Source organism: Nothobranchius furzeri, chromosome 2, assembly GCF_043380555.1.
Source record: "Nothobranchius furzeri strain GRZ-AD chromosome 2, NfurGRZ-RIMD1, whole genome shotgun sequence".
In the NCBI taxonomy this organism is placed as follows: domain Eukaryota; kingdom Metazoa; phylum Chordata; class Actinopteri; order Cyprinodontiformes; family Nothobranchiidae; genus Nothobranchius; species Nothobranchius furzeri.
In genome coordinates this window covers 97,016,346-97,043,058 of record NC_091742.1, presented here as the reverse complement: position 1 = coordinate 97,043,058, position 26,713 = coordinate 97,016,346, and the positions used below count along the sequence as shown (strand labels likewise).

Sequence of the window (26,713 nt, the reverse complement as noted above, 5' to 3'; positions counted from 1 at the left end):
CTTTGAGGAGCTCCTCAATCCCACCTACGCACATTCCAAGGAGGAACCAGAGCTGGGAGACCTGGGGATGGACTGTCCAATCTCGAGGGCAATCTCCTGGGTCTCTCAAGGCTATGGATGTTGTAGGACTGTCGTGGTTGACACGTCTCTGCAACATTGCATGGTCATCGGGGGCAGTTCCTGTTGAGTGGCAGACCGGGGTGGTGGTCCCCATCTTTAAGAAGGTTGACCTGAGGGTGTGTTCCAAATATAGGGGGATCACACTCCTCAGCCTCCCTGGAAAGGTCTACTCCAAGGTACTGGAGAGGAGGGTCCCATCGATAGTTGAATCTCAGATTGAGGAGGAGCAATGTAGCTCTTGTCCTGGCCGTGAAACTGTGAAACAGCTCTATACCCTTGCAAGGGTGATGGGCTGGCATGGGAGTTTGCCCAACCAATCCACATGTGTTTTGTGGATTTGGAGAAGGCTTATGACCGTGTCCCCAGGGGCACCCTGTAGGGGACGCTCAAGGAGTATGGGGTGGGTGGCTTTCTGTTAAGGGCCATTCAGTCCCTTTACCAGAGGAGCGTGAGTTTGGTCCGCATAGCCGGTAGTAAGTGGGACCTGTTCCCGGTGAGGGTTGGACTCCGCCAGGGCTGCCCTTTGTCACCGGTTCAGTTCATTACCTTTATGGACAGAATTTCTAGGCACAGCCGTGGTGTGGAGTGTGTCGAGTTTGGTGGCAGGAGAATCTCGTCTCTGCTTTTTGCGGATGATGTGGTCCTCCTAGCTTCATCCAGCTCTGACCTTCAGCTCTTGCTGGGTAGGTTCGCAGCCGAGTGTGAAGGGGCTGGGATGAGGATCAGCACCTCTAAATCTGAGATCATGGTTCTCGACCAGAAAAGGGTGGCTTGCCAACTCCGGATCGGGGGATCGGGAGATTGACAGGCGGATTGGTTCAGCGTCTTGTAACGTGATGAAGGTGCCATTTCTCAGGGTTATTATCCTCTAACCACTGTTCCCCTTTGACACAGTGCCAGAGTGCATGAAACAGCCTCAAGGTCATGCATTCGCTTCTAAACTGTTTACGTTCCAGCAATGAAGACAGAAGAAGACTCCTTTATTTTCTTTTATTAAAAGCCAAAGAACTCTATTTTCAATAAAGCTAATCAAAACAACTGTTAGTCAATAATACAATGTGACCAATTTGTGAAATCACAATATTATGATTAATATGTTTTTAATAAGTAAATGACTTATTCTGATCACTAGACACGCTGATACACTAAGGTAAATAATCACATGACACATTGCTGTTGCTGATCCAATCAGAATCTTCCCCGTCTGATGCTTGGCGAGTCTCTGTGGTGTTTATTTAATCTGTCAGCTTTGATTCGTCCAGAATCAAAAACATCCGGATTAATACAACCGTTCCAATGCCATTATAAGTCAGTATTCAACATAATCTCAAGATCCCCTGAAGTTCACTGCATGCTAAGTGAAGTATGGAAAGGCCATCTATACTTTTCTTTATAAGCTAAGAACAGGGAAAAACCTGTCATTGTTATCAATCAACATCGGTTTCTTCAGAATAAAAGCTGAACTCGCTGACCCAAGGACGGTCCCCTTTTTGACGCTGTGAAACACCTGTCGCTGTTTACCTGCAGACAATCCAAGGACTAGTCTGTCGTTCTGTAACGCTGTGCCATCGGCTCCGGTACCGGAAGGAAGGTCCTGCAGGACCTGGGCATTCTGGATCCACCGTGGAGGTCTCACTGAAGGGTATGTGGATGCGACAAACTGGCATCTCGTGTGTTTATGACCACGGTTCAAACTTGATCAGTTAGGAGCAAAACATTATATCCCACCCAGACTCGCTTCTCCGGACACGGAGGTTCTGAACTTGACATCGTTCACACACACACACACACACACACACACACACACACACACACACACACACACACACACACACACACACACACACACACACACACACACACACACACACACACACACACACACACACACACACACCTCACACTTCATTCCAACAAATATCCATCATTAGAGAGTTAGTCTTGTTAAGTTGTTTAAAAAATCATTTAGTAATAAATTTTCTTAAACGTTTGAAAGTCTCTCGCTCTTCTCTTGTCTCTCAGTTCATGCAAAGTGTTTATTTAATTAATAAAAAGATGCAATCTTCTGATTTAAATAACCCAGTGTCCATTAGATGGGATTCATACTAGATATGAATCTTTAATGTCTATGGTCATCAATTAAATTGTAATTCAATTCCATTACAGTCTGCAGTGATGCGGACGCTGAGCCGATCTGTCGTGGTGAAGAGGGAGCTGAGCCAGAAAGCCAGGCTCTCGATTTACCGGTCGATCTACGTCCCAATCCTCACCTATGGTCATGAGCTTTGGGTAATGACCGAAAGAACGAGATCGCGGATACAAGCAGCCGAAATGAGTTTCCTCCGTAGGGTGGCCGGGCTCAGCCTTAGAGATAGGGTGAGGAGCTCGGACATTCGGGAGGGACTCAGAGTAGAACCGCTGCTCCTCCGGATCGAAAGGAGTCAGTTGAGGTGGTTTGGGCATCTGGTCAGGATGCCTCCTGGACGCCTCCCTGGGGAGGTGTTTCGGGCATGTCCTGCCGGCAGGAGGCCCCCGGGTCGACCCAGGACAAGTTGGAGAGGTTACATCTCCAATCTGGTCTGGGAACGCCTTGGGGTCCTGCCGGAGGAAGTGCTGGTGGAAGTGGCTGGGGAGAGGACGGTCTGGAGCTCCCTAGTTGGGATGCTGCCCCCGCGACCCGGATAAGCGGAGGAAGACGACGACGACAATATATATATACTATATATACACCACTTGGTTTTAATCATCTGGTGCATCTAAAATGCATCTCAATAATTACAATTTTGATCTCAATCACGATCTGGGTTTTAAATTATCATTAAAACTGACAGCCGATTGTTAGCTCCTCCCTAAAGCTTACTCTTGCGCTGCTCTGACTGGCAAATCAAGCGCAGCTCTCACAACTCCAACCACTTTCCATTTTAGTACGAGCTGCAAACACGTCTCAAACAAGTGAGAAGACTTGAGGAATGCTTGGCAGAAGTTGTTTTGAAAGCAGAGGATAATGGATGCAAAATGAAAGATGTTCGTGGAAAATAGTTTAAACGAATTTGGTTATGTGGAAACATCACGGGTTCAAGGAGTCAGACGTGGATCAAGTAACAATGGTTTGTAAACTTTGTTACGCTGTCGTAGCTGCACCACAGAGCAAAATTACAAATTAGGGCTGCACCATATTAGGAAAACCTGCGATATTCGATAATAGTGCTTAATATTGCGATATCGATACTACTCACGATAAATGAACAAATACTAAAGTATGCAGTGTTGATGTCGTCTGGCGTGTGACGTCTGCTCTGGGTTCAAAGCAAACAAAAACTAATGCATGAATTCCATTACAACATAACATTTTTATTGCAAAAATATGCAGCTGCACCTGCTACTGTATTAGCAGCTGCACCTGCTACTGTATTAGCAGCAAAACAACAAACTGCATGCATGCAGTTTCTCAGTGACTTTAAAACATTACCTCCACCATAAAACTTTTTCTGATGCTCCAAATACAGAAAAACATCCCTTACCAGGGTTTTTGAATAAATAAAAAAATCAGAAAATAAGTTTAAATGTTAAATAATAGTTAACATCACTTAAATGCAACAGCAAATTCTCTCATTGCTACTGAACATTTTCTCCACTTATGTGGTTATGATATAAGGCTGTTGCTGTAATTGGGAAGTGAACTGTGCTGGGCCAAACTAGGAGAATATTAAGATTTTCTGAGGGAAAGAGAAAAACAATTGTCTACTTTTCAGAAGAGGAACTGGCAAAAAACTACATGGAAAATATGTGAAAACATTTGTTTTTACCCCCAAATTGAACAAGTTTACCTGGATCTTAAAAAGCAGCTCAGATGATGAAACTGCAACTATGATTCTGATAACAAGCTAACAAATTGAACTAGCTCCTCTTAAAGGCAGGGTATGCAAGATTTAAATGTGAAATAACTTTAAAAATGTTTAATTTTGACCAACTGACCTAGTTTTATTTAAAAAAGTAAATAATCTTTAATATTTCAATTTTATCCTAAGTCCCTCCCCTGCCCTGTAGAGCTCAGCCAATATTTCTGCGAGCCTAACGCGTTGACCAATAGCGCTGCATTACCACCAGGGGGCAGCTGTCAATCATCGAGAACGAGCATTAGATCTCAGCGTGCACAAGCACAACAGTGTCACGCGCCTCACTCGGCTCACTGTATCGTGATCTATGCGGCATGAAAACGGATGAAGTTGGCAAAGTATCTTTTGGACAGGTAAGTTATTTATTGTTTTTCAGATAAATTTACTTAAAATCTTTCTTTCACTGAAAGAAGTAATAGAGCAAACAAGCTTTGTATGCTTGGTGTCCTATTGGCTAATGTAGCATTAGCTTGAATGCTAAGTCGACATGAATCGATGTTAGTGTACTGTTATCGCTACGTGTTGGATACACCGTGTATGTTAACGCAGGTCAACAGCAAGCCAAACTCATTTTTCATGAGCCAGGAAACTGAGCGTCTTACTCCTTTATTACGGTCTTCTTGACAGCTTACAATCTTTTACAATTGTGGCTTGAATAGCTCGATGAAAGTGCTGAGTGAAACTGAAAATAAACCAGAAATAAAATATCATTTAGCTCTTTAACATGTGAAATAAATGCATAAAAAGAAATATCTATTAATATAAAACATGTTTCAAAGTTAGTCTTAGCTGCTAAGTAATGAAAACAGTAGTCTGAACAATCCTCTGATATGCAAATTAGGCCGCTAGCATCATTGCTATGTTAATAGACCATGCTCTAAGCAAAAGCCGTTTCTGGGATAAGGCTAATTCCTGGAACAAACACATTCACAAAACGATCTCTAAATCAGCTGTTATGAACATATAAAACAACCAGAACATGTAATAAACTTACAGTCATTGCTTTCGATGGTGTATATAAAGATTCAGGGCACAGGAGATGAAGTTTAAACACGGATAAGCAGGCTTTCTGTACAACGTTTTTTCCCAACTGACTGTAGCTTCTGCTTCCCACAATGCATTGTGAACATAGATTTCTCCTTCAAAATAAGATACAGAAAAAAACTAATGCTGACTGTATAGAAAATGTTTTTTAACTAAATGACTCTCTTTTTTAACATCAATTACCACAAATGAAATATGACGTTTTTATCACTAAATTATTATGAATCCTTTTTAATCTTTTACTTGGGACAGAACAGTTAGTCTTGGACTATTTATGCTATATTTGGAAGAAGTTTGAGTAATGAAAGGGGATTTTAGTTATATTTGTATGGGAGCTAATGATTAGTGTGGCGTTTAACTATATGCCATATCAGTACGAGGCTGAAGTTAGCTTCCGATTCGGGAAACGGCTAAAGGGCCAACACACCCAATTTTTCTCTACTCTGACCATCTTTAATCTGCTCTAGCTCACAAACTACAACAGCCACACTGTTCAAACCTGTTCTAGATTATTCTATAATAATAGCAGATTGCATACAACCTTGTTTGGGATTTGTGAAACCTTTCCCTGATTTGTGAAACTTCAGCAAAGCATGATTTATGCGTTTTTTCAGCATCTGGCCAACGATGGAACAGCTGTAGCTCAAGAAGTACAGCCCCTACACTATTCAAACCGGTTCTAGATTATTCTACTATAATAGCAGATAAAATAAAACACAGTGTGGGATTTGTGAAATCTTTCCCTGATTTGTGAAACTTCAACAAAGCCAGATTTATGCGTTTTTTCAGCATCTGGCCAACGATGGAACAGCTGTTTTGCCTCTGTTTGTTTTAAGTTAGCGGTGGGTTATTTTGAAGAAATTCTGGAAATGGGATAACGAATGACTATAAAAAATGTATAGAAATAAATAAGTAAAACTATATTTTATATAGTGCCTCTCAAGATAAAACTCTTGAGGTGCTTCACAACAAAATTAAAAATATTAAAATAAAAATTTATATTTTTATTTTAAACAAAGTTTATGAGAAAAAAATAACACAATTGTGTTTTTAAAAGGTAAAGAAAGAGACAGGAAATTATTTGTAAAGAAGGAATTCAGTGGATACAGAGAAATGCGTGATAAGTAGAGGGAGAAAAATAAGGAGAGGGTGATGATGACGGCCAATAGACGAGGTCTATTACCTTAAATGACAAAATATGTATTGATTCTAATCATATTCTTGTGCTTGTATTTTATTTTCATAGGGATGAAAATTTGGAGGAGGTGATGGAACAAGGTGAAACTGAAAATGAAGGATCTTCACAAATGTAAGTACAAGGTTTTATCTGTATACGGCTGTCACATTTGTCAGGAAAAGTAAACAATAATTACTTTTGTAGGTTATCTTGTGTGGGAATTGAAGAAAACATTGACGAGGAAGAGTACAATAATATTCAAAACTCTGTGTAAGTATTCAGATGTTAACAAAATGTGTCTAATTTTCCATACTAAAAACTTTTTTTTTTGTGTATTCAGGATAGAGTCATCAGATGACACATGGTCACCAGAGAACCAGAAGTTGATTCGTCTTCAGAGGACAAAACCATCTAGATCAGTGGTTCCCAAACTTATTTAGCCGCGCACCCCCTTCTATGTCCCAACCATGTCGAGCCCCCCCCCCCCCCCCCCCCCCCCCCCGATCAGGGCATGGTTGTAATATATATATATATATATATATATATATATATCAGATGTCAAGCTAAACAGACAGGGTAAAAAAGAATTCCCCATCACTTTCATTTTTTAAATAGTAATTAATAAACATTCTATACCATTACAATTTCCTTTGATTTCATTTTAAATAAATATTTAGAGTGCCCAGGTAGCACATAAACAATGCAATTTAACGGTTTTCTTAAAGTAGGAACGTTTAACCTGTGCGGCCAGAGCGCTCCCCTTCCTTCTGCTCTGCGTAAACCTGAGCTGATCACCTGCTTGTGCGTAATCAAATGTCTATAGGGGAAAATATGGAAAAGCCATGATGTTCACTTTTACCTCAGACCGACTTATTGCTGTTTTATGGTGTGGCTGAATCTGCGATCCGCTGCCACGCGGACTGGAATAACAAATGCTGCAGTAACAGGACTTGTGGTCAAGTTCATGAGGAGTCACTGGCTGGAGCGGACCCGACTCATCCCAGAAGCTAAAATCTTAATTTGACCTTGAATGAAAAATAACCTCTTAAAAGTTTTTATCACGGTGGAGGCAGCGTTCATTTCTGCCTTCAGTCTGACGACGCGCCGGAGTTAAAGCAGCGTGCACGCTTATTGAATCTGTGTGTGTGTGCGCGCGGCACAGCCGCTAAAGTCACCGCGTCTCGTTATTGGCGCTATTTAAACCAATGTTGTAAAATTACTTCTGCCCAGCCCAGATGTGCTCACTTGTGCACCCGTGAGCCGTGGTTCCGCTGGAACGTGTCTGACCTCTGACAGACACACTCCACTTCAGATCTTCAGCGCGCTGTTAACAGCCTGAATGGGAATCATTTCTTGTTATTTTGTTACATCCACAATGTTCTGTGTGTGAGGTTTACAATGTCAGAACACCTGCATGAGACAGGTGTTAATTACAATCTGCCAGAATGACTCGCCACCTTCAGATTCCTCCAACACCGTTAAAAATGATCAAATACGGAACATATCGGCGTGCGCAGGCCAGAGTGCTGAAGCTCGGCGCATTGTTATTATGAAGCTAGGGCACATGCGGAGGACACGCGTGCGACGGAACATATCGGCGTGCGCAGGCCAGAGTGCTGAAGCTCGGCGCATTGTTGCACATGTGGAGGACACGCGCGCGTGCAAAAATATACTTGTTTTCAATTACATTTATTGGGCCCACTTACTTTTTTGTTGGCCCACCCACAAATGAGTTTCTACGCTACTGGTGACATATGACAGACTTCTCTGAGCTCCGCAGACATTACACTTTTCACCTCGCGCACCCCCAGGGGTGCGCGCACCACACTTTGGGAATCCCTGATCTAGATGGACAGCGGTACTGATGACGGCGGTGATGAGGACTACACACCTTAAATACACATAAGGTAATTCCTTTCATTTAATTTGAAACACTTTTTCAGCTAATTTGTTGGATACTACAAGTTATGGTATGTGTCATTCCAGATACCATAAAATATTCAATAAAAAATCTAGATGCTGGAGGCTGTATTCTGAGAAGGTGGCAAAAGACTTCTCCTACATCCCAGAGATCCAAACCATGATCGTCAACCAACGTTTGACAAGCAAGAAAGGTCTTCCTCGATGCTACAAGCTAAGGCCTGAGGATCCAAGGCGTTACGGTTTGCTGTCTGGAGTTCCTGCACCATCAACAGAGGAACTTCTACAACACCTAAGGACTCGCGTTGATGGTATAATAAAACATTATCTGCCTTACATCTTCCACACAATAGTCCACTGCTAATTGAGTTTATTTTGTATTTACAGGTAAAACTTTGCCAAAGACATAGGTGTTGGGGGAGGCAAGAGAAAACCCAAAACATTATTTTTGTGTTTCCTTTTTTTTTTTTGAAAATAAAGATATATTTTTGGGAAATAAGGACTAATAATTTAAAAATGTATGTAAAATGCTGGAGGTAGACATAAGTTTTTGTTGTGCAGGAGTTTAACATTTATGGTATTTTTACAAATGCAACAGAGAGTTATGCTTTAGAACACTTTATTAGAGCATCAAACAAAAATATATAAAAAACAAACTGATGTAAAATATTAAATATATACAATTATTTACAATCATCTTGGAAGAAAACAGTGTAATTACCATTGGGGTCAGGGAGTTTTTCCCTTATCCTCCAGAAGCTACAAACTGTCTGTAAGCGGCATGGCGGAACTGTCTGTCGTCCTCACCAGGGTCCGGGTCATCATAAACGGCTCGAAACTCATTTCACAATGTTCTGGCCAGGCGAAGAACACCATTTTGCAGAATAAACTCCTCCATGTGCGGGACAGTTGAAATACATGTCTGGGGAGGCTGTTGACAGCATTTCCTTTCCAAATCAGTTGGCATCTCTCTGCAGTGGGAGCATACACACCATGAAGGTTGATTGGAGGTGTTGTGGCATTTGGACCAGAGAGGGCAAGTACATCAAAGAGAACACCAGTGTCTGTCCAGCACCATGGTAAGGACATCAATAGCCTGCTGAGGGTTCAGGTTCTGTATGTGTTGCTACAAAAGTGGAAAGGGATGCTACAGCAACAGTATTTAGGATCATTTAGTGTAATTTTGTTATGCTTACACGTTCAAAGTCTATTCGCTCGGAACGAAGATTCCGAATTCGAGGGATATCTTCATCTCCAAGGTCCACAGCTGAGTGTCTCGCACTTCTTCGGCCTCTAGAAACACCACGGCATCTGGATGCACCACGGATTTGAGATGATGGTGGGCATCTCCTTTTTGCACCACGTCTTGAGGATGCAATGGGAGGTTCAAACTTCCTCAGAGGATTCCTCAATCACTGAAATCTAAATTGTATTAGAATTTTTAAATAATTATACTAATATAAAAATTACTCTTGCATATTAATCAATTTTGACACAGATTAGGTTTACATCTAGTCCAAATAAGGCTAAACTAACAATAAACAAACTACGAAAACAACCATGATTATAGGAGGACTACACAGAATGCAGTGTTTATTCATGATTTCCACATAAATTATTTATATGCTTTGATATATTCATCCCATCTTGAATGGCAAAGCAATTAAAAATAAGCTAATTACTCGTAATAAATGCTAACAATTTGATAGGATTAATTTTATTTACAATATAGATTGTAAACTGTTACTGGTATTTTAAAATATATATATTTATAGAAATTCTTTATAAAATGCCTTTTGTAAACAGTAAGTGTTTAATGTGCTGGTTAAAAACAACTTTCTTACCTCAGAGAACTCCACTGCTAACACTACCTCAGCTCTATTACAAAGAAGCAATGCTCTGGTGTTGACTCGGCTTTTCCTGCGTGTGCACATTAGGAGGTGTGGCTTTCGGCTCTTTCAGGAAGGGCGGGGGAGTGAGCAACAGCCGTTCGAATTTAAAAAATCTCCTCCTTCTCACCCTGCCGGTGTCATCTTACGGACTGTGCCTTTAAGATAACCGGCTAGCAGAGCTTCTGACTGACAGTTTATGTGCAGCAGCAAATCAACTGGGAGGAGAGTGCTGTAGCCTTTTAGCTGGAAGCTAACCGGAGCCTGGGGCTAACATCACCACCCGGTGGAACACTAGCGACATGGAGGTAGGTGGGTTGGTTCACCGGCACGTGTCGGAGTCAGCCCGGTTACTATCAGCTGCTTAACGACACCGAGCGGACTCACGTTCACATTTGAAAGCAGCACTGACTACAGAAACCTCAGCACAAAGTGCATTCGTTAATCTAAGACAGCATGACGAACAAGGGAACGGCGCCGCTAACTCAGTTCGGGTGTTGGGTTCCACCTATCCTAAGGGTCTACGTAGGGGGCGGGCGTATTACGTGAACGGACCCATCTGATTGGCCGCATATCAGAAGGGCTGCATTTGATTGGTCAAATAATACTTCCGCGTAAAAAACAGAGCTGGTTTACAAAAAGTTGATGTATGACACAGATGGAAATGTTTGAACCAAACATTTATCGCCGTTTTTGACGTGCTTTGCGAAGGGCCTATCGCACGTCCTGTTATTGCGATGACGATAATTTTTCGATATATTGTGCAGCCCTATTACAAATGTAGTCAATTATTTGAAGACTGCTCACAGTGTCTTATAATCAGGCAATGAAGGAGTATAGAGGAAAAAAAAACTCTCAACTCCTACTTCATCCTCACAAACCTTAATTCATGCTACCCTGTACAACGTGACCTGAAATCCCATCAGCTCCCAGAGAGTCAGAGTAACTCAGACTGGGGCAGATCGGCCCGACTAGTTTCCACAGGCATGGTTCGGTATTTTTCCTCTACTTTCTCCCCCATTTTTAGTCCATGCTCCATTGAGGTACCTGGCAAGGCAGAGTTGGGCCAACATCGTGATTCTGGATGCTGATTGGACGGAGTAACTGGTTTCTCCAGAGTTTTGCCTTTGCTTCACTGCCTGCAGCCATTTCCTGATTCAGTCTGACAAAAAGCCATAAAACTGAGCAAAATGTCTAGTAACATTATCATTTTTGTGCCGAGTTGTGTTTCTGCAGAGAATACAATTTACCTTACACTGTTTACAGATTCCGGCTCAGCTCCTTCTTCACTACAACAGACTGGTTCTGTGTCTGCAGTGATGCAAACGCCGCCCCAATCCGCCTGTCGATCTCCCGCTCCCTCCTTTCCTCACTCACTCGTGAACAAGACTCTGAGATACTTGAACTCCTCCACTTGAGGCAGGACCTCTCTCCCAACCTGGAGTTGGCAAGCCGCCCTTTTCCGGTCGAAAATCATGGTCTCAGACTTTGAGGTGCTGATCCTCATCCCGGCCGTTTCACACTCAGCTGGGAACCTCCCCAGCAAGAGCTGTAGGTCAGAGCATGATGAAGCTAGGAGGACCACATCATCTGCATAAATTAGAGATGAGATTCTCCTGCCACCAAACTCCACAATGTCAACATCACGGCTGCGCCTAAAAATCCTGTCCATAAACGTTATGAACAGGACCAGTGAAAAAGGGCAGCCTTGGCAGAGTCCAACCTTCACTGGGAACAGGTCCGACTTCCTGCCAGCTATGCGGTCCAAACTCACTCCTCTGGTAGAGGAACTGAATGGCCCTCATCAAAAGACCATCCACCCCATACTCCTGGAGTGTTCTTCGCAGGGTGCCTCAGTTGACACGGTCATAAGCCTTCTCCAAATTCACAAAACACATGTGGATTGGTTGGGCAAACTCCCATGACCCCTCCATGACCCTAGCAAGGGTAGAGTTGGTCCACAGTTCTACAGCCAGGATGAAAACCACATTGCTCCTCCTCTATCTGAGATTCAACTTTCGACTGGACCCTCCCCTCCAGTACCTTGGAGTAGACCTTTCCCGTGAGGCTGAGGAGTATGATTCCCCTATATTTGGAGCACACCCTCTGGTCCCCCCTTTAAAAAAAAGATAAAAAGATACACTAATGGGCATCCTTATATTTGAACATGGTGTTTGTTATGGCCAAACTGCGACTTGCGCAGAAGTCCAATAACAAAACACCACTCAAGTTCAGATTGGGCAGGCCGTTCCTCTCAATCATGCCATTCCAGGTCAGGCCATCATTGCCAAACATGAGCACTGAAGTCCTCCAGCAAGACTATGGAGTCCCCAGTCGGAGCACCATCTAGTACTCATCCCAGGGACTCCAAAACGGGTGGGTATTCTGAACTGCTATTTGGTGCATAAGCACAAACAACAGTCAGGACCCATTTCCCGACCCGAAGGTGCAGGGAAGCTACCCTTTCGTCCCCTGCAGAAAACCCCAACATACAAGCAGAGTTTTGGGGCTAACAGAAAACCCACCCCAGCACGCCGCCTCTCACCCTGAGCAACTCCAGCATAAGAGTCCAACCCCTCTCAAGGACTTGGATTCCAGAGCCAATGCTTTGTGTGGAAGTGAGCCCGACTATATCTAGCCGGTACAGCTCAACCTCTTCCACAAGCTCCAGCTCTTTCCTCGCAAGAGAGGCAACGTTCCATGTCCCAATAGCCAGTTTTTGTGTCCGGTGATCGGACCACCAAAGCTCCCGCCTTGGTCTGCTGCCCGATCCACATCGCACCGGAACTTTTGTGTTCCTCCTGAACAGTTGAGATCTTTTAAACTGGATTTCTGTTAAAACCATCGACATAAAAATATTGGACAATGGGTTTCCATAGGATCCAATAATAAGTTTTTGAGCTAAAATGGGAGGTGGCCACCATCCCCATTTTGACCGTGTCACAGGTTCCGTCAAGTCCAGACAATTCCACAAAAGGGAAGAGAGGTCAACTGATGACACCCGGTTGAACTAGCTACAAGCTAACCTGAAGCTAACCCAAAGTTAATGCGGAGGTGGGAGCTAAGCTAACGGAGGTAGCAACCTAGCTACAACTGGAGTTAACTGTGCACAACACCAGAGCTTCTGAGTCAGAGATACGCCGGGCTGACCGCTGGATAAAACCGGGGGGGAACACAGAGGTCTCCGAGAGCTCCACAAGCCGGCAGCCGCACAGCAGACAAGCGCCGCTGCATTCTGAGATGCGCAGAGCTGCTGCTGGGGAGAACCGGGTGGAAAGTTTTCCATCCCAGAGGTCCACAAGCCGGCAGCCCACGCAGCAGTCAGAAGCCGCGATCAGACAGAGATGCACCGAGTTGCAGGGAGGGGAGAACGGGTGGAAAACATCGGTTTCCATCCAGAGCTTCACAAGCCGGCAGCCTGCGCAGCAGACAGAAGAAGCGATCAGACAGAGATGCACAGAGATGCGCCGAGCTGCGGAGAGGGGAGAACCAGCCGGCAGCCCGCGCAGCAGACAGAAGCCGCGATCAGACAGAGAAGCGCCGAGCTGCGGGGAGGGGAGAAGAGCTCCACAAGCCGATAGTTGGAACCCAGCTCCACCAACGTTATATTTCAACCCATTTTCTAAAGTGCAGCATTATGTTAAATGCACTGGGTTTCACCCTATTACATTTAAATTTCATTGTTAAACAGTACATGTTAAAATCTAAGCTCAGCAGTGACCTAAAATACATCAATATGATTTTACTTACCGAAAAAAATGAAGTGGAGGCTCCTTGGATGCTCTATTAGTGCAATTAATGCCACAGCAAGTCATTTTGTCCAAAAATTGCACAAAAAATATCCAAAAAAGAATACACAAACACACAGACTAAAAATCCCGGAGCAGTTTCCAAGCCAGGCCGAGGCTCTACTGAGGCCTTTCCACGGAGCTAGCTCTGTGGTTACGTGGGTCTGATGCTCATTAATTATACTGAATTTTAGGCTTTTAATACACTTAAACAGAAGAGTGAGAAAAAAATTCACCCCCCTCAGAGTTGTCATGAGTGTAAACTAGATCATTTAAACCAAAAACATGTTTTGGTACCAGGCTGTAAACATGTTTATTTCTGCTGTGAAATTGGTATTTTTAACATGGGAGCCAATGAGGATTTGCTCGCTTCTGACACCAGCCCCTAGTGGATGAGGGTGGAACTGCAATTTTTGGTACTTCCGGGACTGCTCCAATTTTTGAGCCGCATTGTGGGGGCTTGGTTAAAACCTTTAGAACAATTCATGTCATGCCATTTGGATTACCTCAGTTTGTGGAAAAATATGAACAAGTTAACAGTAGGATTGGGCATCGTTTGATTTTGAACAATTCCGATTCCAATTCCTTGTTTCGATTGCGGTTCCTATCGATTCCCGATACCGAATCTTTCAAGACATGACATGTTTTACATGAGCCAGCTAACCACAGGTCCCACTTGATGAAATAATCTTAACTTCAGCATGAATTTTAATTCTATGAACAACAACATCACCTTCATTTAGACAAAAACATGTTTAGGGAGACAAAAAGAAACAGACTTGCAGCACAACCAGTGTGTTTGTTTCTGACCACAACCAAAGTCTGGAAGAAGCCTCTGGGATGAGAGGCTAAACGTCTCCTACATATCCAGAAACGTCCAGCTGTCTTCAGCCAAAACTCTCTGGATGATCATGTCCAGGATGACTGAGAACTACACCTCCATGCTGCAGCAGCATTCAGTCAGAACAGAAAGTGAAACTTAAATGTAGCTGGCTGCGTCTGACTGCTGACGCTCCGTGTGTGTTTTTATTTCTGCAGTGAGACAAACTCACCTCACACCATCCAGTTTGTTCTTTAAAGCTTCTATTAAATCCACCGTGTTGACGTATTTTAGCAAGTTTCCTCTACGCTGCAGGAGTTAAAGTGTACATGACGGAGTAAAGGTTCTGTAGACGCGTTTGTTGGGGGACTCAGGCTGCACACGGACAGCTGGTGTGATCAGCTCTGAAAAACTATCACAATATGCAGATCATGTTTATTTTTCGCGGAGATCGGCCGCGGATTCCTCTTCCGGTCTGCATTCTCTTCCGGTCGGCACTCTAGGAATCAAAACTAGGAATCGAAACTAGGAATCGAAATAAAAAACTTTGAACGATTCAGAGAAAAATGAACAGTTGGAACCGGTTCCAATCGATGCTCGATGCCCAACCCTAGTTAACGGATAGTCTGAGGCCGGGGACACACTGGCCGCGGAAGCGCCGCGAAAATGGGACCGCCTTCATTCGGCGCCCTTGTTAAGCTATTCTATAGACCACATGGGCCGCCGAAGCGCCGCGAATCGCCTCGCGCCGGTGCGCGCCGGCGCTCCAGCCCGCGCCGTGCAGCGATCATTTCGGCGTTGGCTCTATTTTTTTCGCGAGCCGCGGGTGAATCGCGTCAATTCTGGCAGGAAGTCAAACGTAGACATAAGAGGCAGGCCGGTAAAGTTAACAAAATAAAGCATTTCAAAATAAAATTCCGCAATAGTCAAATGTGTTCGTAATCAGACACTGCAGAAAAACCACACGAACACGCACACACATACACACACATCGAACTTGTGTGCGTGTGTGACCACGTGAAGGGGGGAGTGGTTTTGGGTGTCTTTTCACCGGAGCAAACAGGACAGAGAGGCAGAAAGTCTGAGGCAAGCAGTTAGGATGGATGACTTTAAATTAATTATGGAAGTTGAGAAAAACAAGGAGCTGTACGACCCCCGAAAAACATGATTGTTTACGTACCCATGTCGGAAGAAACTGCTAGGATACAGCTGCAGAATTGGAGCGGGTTCCAAGAGATTCAACTGGCAGAAACAACTCATACCATAGGTTCACACACACACACGCGCGCGCGCGCACGCGCACAAACACTCAAACGTAGGAAAAGAGCTGAGAAAAGGCAGAGAGGAAATGGAGGACACCAAGTGTTTAAAAGAAAAACTACAGCTGAGCCGAGGCGCGCCTCGACTGGGGCGCGTCTGATCTGAACTGAGGAGCGGCGAGCAGCGGCCGAATTTCGTGAGCGATTCGCTTCTTGGCGCTTCCGCGGCCGGTGTGTCCCCGGCGTAAGATTCACACAAGCTGTTGATGAGTCCATCTCATAATGCAGGAGTGTCCTGCACTTGTGTGGTTTTAATTATGTATTGGCAGTCGGTTCCATTGTCTTGTCAGAACTGTAGAACCAGCATTAAGTTTTTTGTCTCCTAATATTCATATTTAAGTGAATCTCACTTAAGAGATTGCAAGTTTTGTTGATCAACGTTCACTAGCTGTTTTGAAATTGCATTCTGCAGCTGGTTTTATCCTGTTCAGTTCATGTTTTTGTAGTCTGTAATTTCTGTTATTCTGCTTGGGAATATATGGTAGCTCTCATGTTCTAAAATGTTTTTGAAAACTACGAAAAATTCAGAGATTTTGTTACACACAGCAATTTCTATTATTTTATAATATCTAACTCTGTTCTTTTAAATAATTGTATTTACTTTAGTCAGTCTTGATATGTAACTAATATTACAAAAATACTAAAACTTTAATTAAAACAATTAAAAACTAAACTGAAACTAACAAAATATTTGGCGTGAAATTTTTTTTAAATTATGTAAAGAAAATTAAAACTAATGAAAAATGCTTAAGTATTGAGACTGTGATGAAATGTAAAATGTTTCTGTACATGTGTCAAACTGGGCTAGTTTGTGCTTAAAGGGACTTTACGGAGTTTTGAATTTTTATGCTTGCGATTGCCCCCTCAGGCCAAAAGCGTAACGGCAGCTTCAATAGTAGGCTCGTGCACGAGGCGCGCATAATGTACGTGCACACTCCTTAACGAAAATAACAGCTGAGACAGTCCCATGTGTATGTGTGTGTGTGTGTGTGTGTGTGTGTGTGTGTGTGTGTGTGTGGCCCGGAGGACAGGAGAACACGCAGCTAATTAATTAAATAATTTGGTTGAGTACCTTTCTCTTCAGCACAGCCGACAAAGGTTTATGATGGGTCAGTCCTCCTGCATGCTCAGATCATTCCCTTCCCTTGCTTGAAAAATTGTTCCAAAATGAAAGTTGAACCCACATCTTTTTTATCTGTGAATTCAATGCCGTTCGGCGAGTCTCAAATAAAAATTTGGGCATCTTACTGTAAAAAAATATACCATTAATGTAAAAAAGAAACTCTAAATAAACTATGTTCACATTAGGGCTGCACGATATTAGGAAAACCTGCGATATTCGATAACAGTGCTTAATATTGCGATATCGATACTACTCACGATAAATGAACAAATACTAAAGTAAGCAGTGTTGATGTCGTCTGGCGTGTGACGTCTGCTCTGGGTTCAAAGCAAACAAAAACTAATGCATGAATTCCATTACAACATAACATTTTTATTGTAAAAATAAGCAGCTGCACCCGCTACTGTATTAGCAGCTGCACCAGCTACTGTATTAGCAGCTGCACCTGCTACTGTATTAGCAGCTGCACCTGCTACTGTATTAGCAGCAAAACAACAAACTGCATGCATGCAGTTTCTCAGTGACTTTAAAACATCACCTCCACCATAAAACTTTTTCTGATGCTCCAAATACAGAAAAACATCCCTTACCAGGGTTTTGAATAAATAAAAAAATCAGAAAATAAGTTTAAATGTTGAATAATAGTTAACATCACTTAAACGCAACAGCAAATTCTCTCATTGCTACTGAACATTTTCTCCACTTATGTGGTTATGATATAAGGCTGTTGCTGTAATTGGGAAGTGAACTGTGCTGGGCCAAACTAGGAGAATATTAAGATTTTCTGAAGGAAAGAGAAAAACAATTGTCTACCTTTCAGAAGAGGAACTGGCAAAAAAAACTACATGGAAAATATGTGAAAACATTTGTTTTTAACCCCAAATTGAACAAGTTTACCTAGATCTTAAAAAGCAGCTCAGATGATGAAACTGCAACTATGATTCTGATAACAAGCTAACAAATTGAACTAGCTCCTCTTAAGATAACCGGCTAGCAGAGCTTCTGACTGACAGTTTATGTGCAGCAGCAAATCAACTATCCTGATTAACAAGGTTATAAAAGCTCATAAAGGAAAAATCACTTTGATGTGTGGGGGAACTTTTCCAGGCCCTCTTTAGCAGGGTGGGACTGGGAGGAGAGTGCTGTAGCCTTTTAGCTGGAAGCTAACCGGAGCCTGGGGCTAACGTCACCACCTGGTGGAACACTAGCGACATGGAGGTGGGTTAGTTCACCGGCACGTGTCGGAGTCAGCCCGGTTATTATCAGCTGCTTAACGACACCGAGTGGACTCACGTTCATGTTTGAAAGCAGCGCTGATTCCAGAAACCTCAGCACAAAGTGTGTTCGTTAGTCTGAGCCAGCATGACGAACAAGGGAAGCGAGTGGCAGTGGAAAGCGGGGGCGGAGTAGAGATAGTGGAATTTTGGGGTAAGGGTCTACGTAGGAGGCGGGCGTATTACATGAACGGACCCATCTGATTGGCCGCATATCAGAAGGGCTACATTTGATTGGTCAAATAATACTTCTGCGTAAAAAACAGAGCTGGTTTACAAAAAGGTGATGTATGACACGGATGGAAATGTTGAACCAAACATTTATCGCCGTTTTTGACGTGCTTTGCGATGGGCCTATCGCACGTCCTGTTATCGCGATGACGATAATTTTTCGATATATTGTGCAGCCCTAGTTCACATCCAGAATCAAACCCAGGTCTTTTGCACGAGAGTCTGACGTCTTACTAGGTGAGCTAAAGCGCCAGTGACGTCCTATGTATCTGTAACATTTATATCCTTGATGACAGCTGAAACAACGTTCAGAGAACGGTTCGGAGTGAAAATGGCTATTTTGTTGCTAATTTGCAGGAAATATCTAGAAGAAAGTTCTACAGAAAGTAGCTAAGGTTCCTCAGAAATGTAGCTAGCTTTGTCACTAGGCGCTAGGAACAGCGACAAAGTGGCACTGCCTCTCTCTCTGCTGCTAAAGCTACGGATAGCAAATGCTACGGGCGATGCCTGAGCGTGAATGCGCATGAAGCAGCCTGCTCGACCCGAGCATCTCTCTTTTTCTGTGATTTTACAGAAAAACAGGCAATCACAGTAAAAATGCCAGGGCTCATTCTACAGGACCAGGGCATTGCAGGAGAATGTATGAAGAAGACATTTATTATTTCTATACATGTTTTGGCTGTCACACTTCCATAATGCCCCTTTAAGGAATACGTGATTAAAGTTACGATCAATGTATCGAAATATGATTATGATTCATTGAAGAAGCAAGCCATAACCAATTATAGTGGAATGCAGTTTTGTTTTTTTACAGCGGCACCAGCGTTAGATCCAAACTTAAAATATAGTCAGGATTCTAAAATTAACTCTAAAGTTAACGGGTAACCAGTGCAGATACGTTAGAATAGGAGTGATGTGAGCTCTTCCGTTTGCTCCAGTTAGGAGCCTCGCTGCACATTTGCCTTTTATTTGACTAAAGTCGTCACATAAAAGGCAGCCCTAAAATAAAGCTGATTTGCCTAAAATGAGCAGTTTCGAGAAGTCCCTTATTGTGACATCACAGTAAGGAAAACAAACATAGCACCCCCCCCCCCCCCCCCCTCACCTGTTGACCCCGGAGCAGCAGCAGCTCTGATCTCAGCCTCAGGAAACAGTGACAAAAGGAGTTGGTGTCTGTCTGGTTCTGCTTCATCGTGGTCTCTTTCCTCACCAGCAGGAGTCACAAGGGAGGTCACCGTCTCCTGCTTCAGTACACACTGCTCTTCATCCTGACTGATGCAGAGCTCCTCTTGTTTTACTATCTGCAAAGGTTCTGGCTCATCCTGCTCCACTTTCATCTGTGGAGGTTCTGGTCCCTCCTGTAAAGGTTCTGCTTGTTCCTGCTCCAAACTGGAGGTCCTCTCCTGGTTCCAGAGCTGCTGGTCAGTCAGAACCTCCTCATCTGTCCTGACATAATGCAGTGGGAGTTCTGGACAGACAAACAGACCAAACAAAAAGCTGAGTCATGTGACAATAAGAAAGCACACTTCACTTGAACCATCTGATGCATCTGAAGATGTTTTAGAAAACAATGAAGTCTTAACCTGTGTGTGTGTGTGTGTGTGTGTGTGTGTGTGTGTGTGTGTGTGTGTGTGTGTGTGTGTGTGTGTGTGACTGGACTCAGTATCTATCAGACTGACTCGTTTAACAAGTCTCTGATTGTAGAACATCAGCTGGAAGCGTTCACCAAGTCTTTAAAGTTTGTCTCTTTTAAACTGATTTAGTGGAGTTCCTGAAAATGAAAACTTCCCAAAATCCCTGAAATGTTATTGATTTGTTTCTCTAAAGTGGAACAAAGTTTACCGCAGACTGATTTCAGCTCAGTTGTGTCAAAAAGCTTCAGAACAGCAAACGGATCCAAGCAGACTGTCCTGAGATTGTGTCCTCAGTAAAACCACATGAGTCCCGCTGCTGTTTCATACCTATTCTGTGTAAGTTGATCTGTGGTTTCCAGCTGATCTCCAGCAGTCTGCGCTGACGATCGATCTCTTCCTCGTAGCGGACGATGGTTTTTTCAAACTCGGAGAAGATTTCTGCAGCAGCAGCAGTTAGCCGCTCTCTGATCACCTCTCTCAGAGACCGAGCTGAAGACATTGTTGCTGCAGAGCCTCAGAGGTTCCCCTCACACACCAGCACAGCAAGCTAGCGCTGGTGGCTAACAGCAAGCTAGCTCTGATAGCAGCTTCCGGTCATGTGGCAGCGTGAAGGCGCGTTAGCGCCACCTACTGGACTGGAGTTGGACCAGCAACGACAAGGAAGAGATGAAGGTGTGGAACACAGGTTCAGGTCAAAAGGTGACAGAATGAGACTAATAACAGTGGAAAGAGAAACTGTTGAAGATCTGAGGGAAACGATCAACAGAGCAGATTTAGCTGGAATCACACAGCTGCAGGTTTTTAGGGACAAAGAGAAAACTGATCCATCTGTTACTGGAATTCAACAATCAGTTCTCTGGAGGAACAAATTATTTCATCCCTCCTGATGTTCTTAGTTCAGTTAAGTTTATTTATAAAGTGTTAGATGGGAAGAGAGACTAGAGAGGATGTAAAGCTGTTTTCACTCAAGGGCGGACGATAGCCGTGAACCATGGACGTCACTAGGATTTTGATATGGGGGGGCTTAGCCCCAGGAGCTTGACCTTGAACGTTTTTTGTCACACCCTGCAAAAACGTTGTCAATTAATTCATTATCTGAAGAACATTTAACAAAACCTATTATTTTATCACTTTCTTTTCCTTCCCTACCTTTGTGCATTTTCTCTCTTCTTTTTATAAAAAATAACACTTAATCAGTTCATTAGTGGGGTCTATGTTGAAGAAAGATTTTATGTAAGTCCATTAAAAATTAGATATGTTATATTTCCAAACAAAGCTATTCATTTCAGTCTACTGCACTTAACAGGGGAAATGTTGTAGTCATTTATTTAATTTGTTTAATTACAACTTGCTTAATTATAAATGTTACTGAAATGTGACAATAAAGAACAAATGAATAATTGTCAAACTTTTATTCTGCCAAATGAGTGTGCAGTTGACAGTTTTAATATATGAATAACACTGCTATGATATGGAATAAAGGAGTGTGTAATTAACAATTACAAGACAAAATAACAGTATATATAAAAATATACAGCAAGTAGTAGAACTTATAATACAGAAAGTCAACTATACAGATACAACTTGACATAAGGTTGCAGGTCACATTATATAGTTATTTTTTTTTCTCAAGGTCTCTTACCTGTTCACTCCTGAACAGAAAACTGTTCAATTTTGCTTGGGAACTTTGTGCTCAGGTAAATGCTCATAACGATGCGCTCGCCCCTGTTTTCGCTGTAGATCACTGACCTTGACCATGCAGATCTCCTCAGCATCAACCACCTGGTCTCTCTCCTGTTCCTCACTCACTCTCTTAAAAAAAATCTTCGTATATCCATCTAGCCAACACATTGAAAATCATTTTCAATTTCTAATGCCAAGACAAATGCTACTATGCCATTTAGTTTTTACTCACAATAATTGAAACAGCCATTGGTGGATAAATGGGACAGAATATAGACCACTGTTAGCCTAATATAGCCCATGTTTGGTTGCTCATGATGATGGCATTGTCCATAACGTCACATTAAGCTGCCAAAATTTATGTTAAAGAGAGACAAATACAATATCTCCTTTCTTTACCATAGGTAAACATGGGAAATATTAAGCAACTGACAACCCACATGGAAAGAATTCATATAAACATATAGGTTTTAATATATGTTTTGATATAGCTTTTGAATATATGTGACATATATAAAACTGGCTGTTTTCTATTTTATATATACATATATGTACCTATAATATAATATTATATATATATATATATATATATATATATATATATATATATATATATATATATATATATATATATATTTAAAATAGAAAAATATATAATATAGAAAAATGGTCAATAATAAACACATTCGGCCATATTCTGATTCAGGTTTTTAGTGTGGAGTGATTTTTGTGCCGCCATCTGGAGCGTGCAGTGATCAATCTGCAAGAGCACAACTGCTCTGCAGTCATATGCAGCCCTCTCTCTGCATGCTCAACTCTGTCTCTGCTTGCGCAGATTTCTCCCTGCTGTTGCTCAACTTGCAATTTACAAAGCATGTAGCCTCTCCGTCAGCCAATCAGACAGCTCTCCATTATGCAATCAAAGCATGTCCAGGAAATACTGCCAGGAAAATTGCACTTTTTTCAGATAAAGAGGACTTTATATAATTATATTTAATTAGGTTGATTAACCCCCCTCTTTTCCTGGGACATTTCCACTGTTCACTTCCTTTTACACATCAAGGGATCATTTATGTCTGACCAAACAGAGAAGAAACACTTTATATGTTGAAATTAAAATCCTCTTTAACTGAAAAGAGTGCAATTTAACAGTTTTAGGAATAGGCAATGTGTTTTTTCTGGAAGTCAAATATGGTCCCCCAATCATGACACATGAATTACAACAAAGTATTTTGCAGGCAGTGGATGGTGACTGGCAGCTAACCAGCAACAGAAAGCAGTTCAATAAGCTGTTAAATGGGTGTTTTTCTGTAAAGCAGTATTTCCTGGACATGCTTTGATTGGATAAAACAGAGCTGTCTGTGATTGACTGTTGGAGAGGCTACTTGTTGAGGAGAGCAGGGAGAGATTTACATGCACAGAGACAGAGTTGAGCCCACAGAGAGGGCTGCAGCTGCTGCACACAAGCGCAGAGCAGGTTCTGTTTGTGCAGACTCATTACTGTACGCTCAAGTTGGTGGCACTAAGTCACTCAATGAACTGGCTGGCTCGTTAATCATGTCACTTCAGGGGAGTTTTCCGACCATTTTACTTGACATCAAAGCTTTTCATTATGGTTTGCGGCATGTAAACATGCTAGCGGAGTTAGCATTAGCATGTCGGTGCGGTAGCATTTTCCTCTCTCTGAAGTCTGAACTATAACCTTGAAATATTAACGGTGTGCTGCTGTTGCTGTCTTACCCTAATGTGATGTTGAGTGACTTACATGAGCGCTGAGCAGGGTTTGCTCAACGATATATAGGTTTTGCTGTATCACCCCGCCCCCTGACTTGTCAACAAAGCTGCGGGAAGTGGAGGAAGTTCTTTCTTGACACTTCCTGTGTGCGACGGTGTAGTTCTATATTCATTAATTATTATTTCTGTTTCAGACTAAAAAACTCATGTACCAACTACACATGTCGTGATTGTGTTCAGCATGTAGATGTGAACAAAAAAAAAAGTTAACTGAAAAAAATAAAATAAAATAAACCAAAATGATAGGGGGGGGGGGGGGGGCTTGTGATTATTTTAGGGCGGCTGAAGCCCCCCAAAACAATTCTAACGACATCAGCATGTCATCGTCAAGGTAAGATTATAAATTAATATTTGCATTGGATGGATTTAGTAATCTACTCATTTATTTATGTATTTTCAACACCCTACATGGAATATGAACGTTTTACTGTGTGTTAAGTAGTGTTTACAAATTTTAAAATGATAGAATAAAAAACATAACCTAAAAACAATTACTAATGATGAACATTAATCATATTATCAACAAAAGATTTAAATAAAGTGGTCAGATTAAATAAAGATAAACGAATCTCATTCAAATTATTATCACAATAATCTAAAAGAGAAAATAATTGTAAATATAAAATATAGTAAAATACATAAATTCTTAGATACATCTTATTGTATGTTACAGGCCATCAAGACTCGCTTTAATGCTGTTCTGGAGAGCCAAGAAGGACGTCTTGCAGCGACCACCTGTCCAAAGTTTAAGCTGCGTTGGCTGAGAGACGAGTGTAGCCGAGTGCAGGTCGTTGGGTTATTTTAGCAGCACAGGTTACCTAGAGTGAATCACAAGCACAGGTAGAAACTGAAACATTTTATTTGACTTTGCAAAGGGAGAAATGTGAAAACCAAGAACAAACCGACCCAGTATGGAGTTGGACAAATCTCAAAGAGCTCATCCCCTTCGAGCGTCTTTTATTCAGTACAGAGTACACACATCAGCACATTCTTTGATAAGCAAGTAAGAAGTGACATATGACTGTTTATCCATCCGGCTCCGCTCCCATCATTGCGTGTCCGGTCGTCTACTCAAGGAAAAAGCTGATCAGCACAATCAACTCTCAAGGGACCATCCTGACCCTCAGTCTAGTTATAAACAGTCTAAATGGAACTAATGGCTCGTGTAGCTATTCTACTATAATTATTTATAATATGTGGTCCGGTAAAAGCTGCATTACAAAATGTTCATTTATCATATGTGACGGTAAAAGCTGCATTACAAAATGTTCCCTAACACAGGTGAAGGAGCTTCTTATCACAGAGTGTCGTACAACTGCTGCTGCAACTGCTGACGGGCCCCAAGACTCCCAACCTCCAGCCAGTCCAGATGAGATGGACTTTTTTGACTTTGAGATCCAACCCAGAGAATCCTTGTCAGCAGAAAATGAAGTAACTGACTATATAAGGTCAGGGCATGAGCTTGAGATTCTGAATCAGTTTCCAACTGTCAAAAAGATTTACATGAAGTACAACACTCCAACACCATCCAGTGCACCAGTGGAAAGGCTGTTTAGCTTAGGTGGATTGGTGCTTTCCCCGAAAAGAAACCGACTATCTGATAGAAGGTTTGAGAAGTTTCTGCTGATGCGATGTAACCACTGCTTCACTCCAAAAGAAAACAAAACATCTGGTAAATTTCAGGTTAGTCATAATTTTAGACTGGGTCTAAATGTAGCACGGAATAGAAATTTTTATTTATTTATTTTTTGTGGTAGAATTAGCATTACTCGTCCTCTTTGAACTTCAGCAACTTCTAAAAAATACTGTATGGAAGAAACTTGAATTTTATTTATTTTTATTATTTTTGGCAATTTATTGTTAAAATGTGGTGAAATGTGCAATAAACAGGTTTATGTATTAAACTAATTTCTTTGACTGTATCAGAGCCGGCTGCATTCGTTTATTTAGTTTTTTCTTCATGCAATGTTTGTAAAGGAAAAAGTTAAAACCACTAAAAAAAATTTAAGAACAGACTGTTTCATGATTGAATTTTATATGATGGAATATACTTATAGCCTAGTCAGGTTGTGTTTCATATTTTCACAAAATAACTAAGTAATTAAGTAACTAATTACTTCTGAAAATAAGTAATCAGTAAAGTAACAGGATTACTTTTTGGGGGAAGTAATCAGTAATTAGTAATTAATTATTTTTTCCAAGTAACTTGACCAACACTGTTTATCATATATAAATATCTAGGATATTATATATTCGATAGAAGTTCAAATGCCAACGAGCTTGGTCTACTTTTAATCCAAAGATTAATGTTTAATTGAAGATAATTAAATTTAATAGCAAAAGTTTGTTTATTTAATCAGAAGTTTAAAGGAATCTTTGCTTTTTCAATAACCAGAAATATACACCATTCTGTGTTCCATTTCAAAGAAGAGTCAAGTTTTTAAAGTTAAGAATTTATTACTAACACTTTTAAAAAATGACAATTTTAAATGACAATTTTTAACAGACAATTTGATGTTAAAACGTGTTTTAAAAAGCAAACCTGTGACTGAATGGAAGCTAAAATGAAAATGCGAGTTTTTGAATGCGTGAATGAATATCAGAAGGTTTCTTTCAGCGAGAGAAGCGTTTCTGGGTGGAAAGTTGTTTTGCAGCTAACTGATGTTTATTAGAAGAAACAGCATACAGACGCAATCTGTCAAGAGTGTCTACCTCACCCAGTATCAGGAGACCCTCTTCTGGATCCGAGATGTCAGATGGAGATGGTTTCCTCCAGGCACGGGGTTGGTAGGACGTTAGTGTGACCAAATCGGTCCTGAGATGTCTCCGTGGGTCACTCGACTGGTGAAACTATTTGCGTCTCAAAATAAAATAACTCTGAAGGAGTTTTGCGTCAGCTGGAAACAGGTGCGTTTATTCGGAGCAATTCTATCGGCGTGACAGAATGCTTAGTAGAGATTCGGGCGGCCGTCCCTCTTCTCCTGGTATGTTCACGCACTGA

The 26,713-nt window shown here is 41.9% G+C and overlaps 1 protein-coding gene across 2 annotated transcripts in view; it reads right to left on the bottom strand.

Moving 5' to 3' along the window:
* Positions 1-26,713, bottom strand: part of LOC129154107 (zinc finger protein 892-like) — a 338,014-nt gene that overhangs the window by 226,666 nt on the left and 84,635 nt on the right. For both annotated transcript variants that reach the window (XM_070548459.1, XM_070548458.1), the window contains exon 3: positions 19,707-20,069. In XM_070548459.1, coding sequence (XP_070404560.1) covers positions 19,707-20,069 — 363 coding nt within the window. The remainder of the gene's footprint in view (positions 1-19,706; positions 20,070-26,713) is intronic.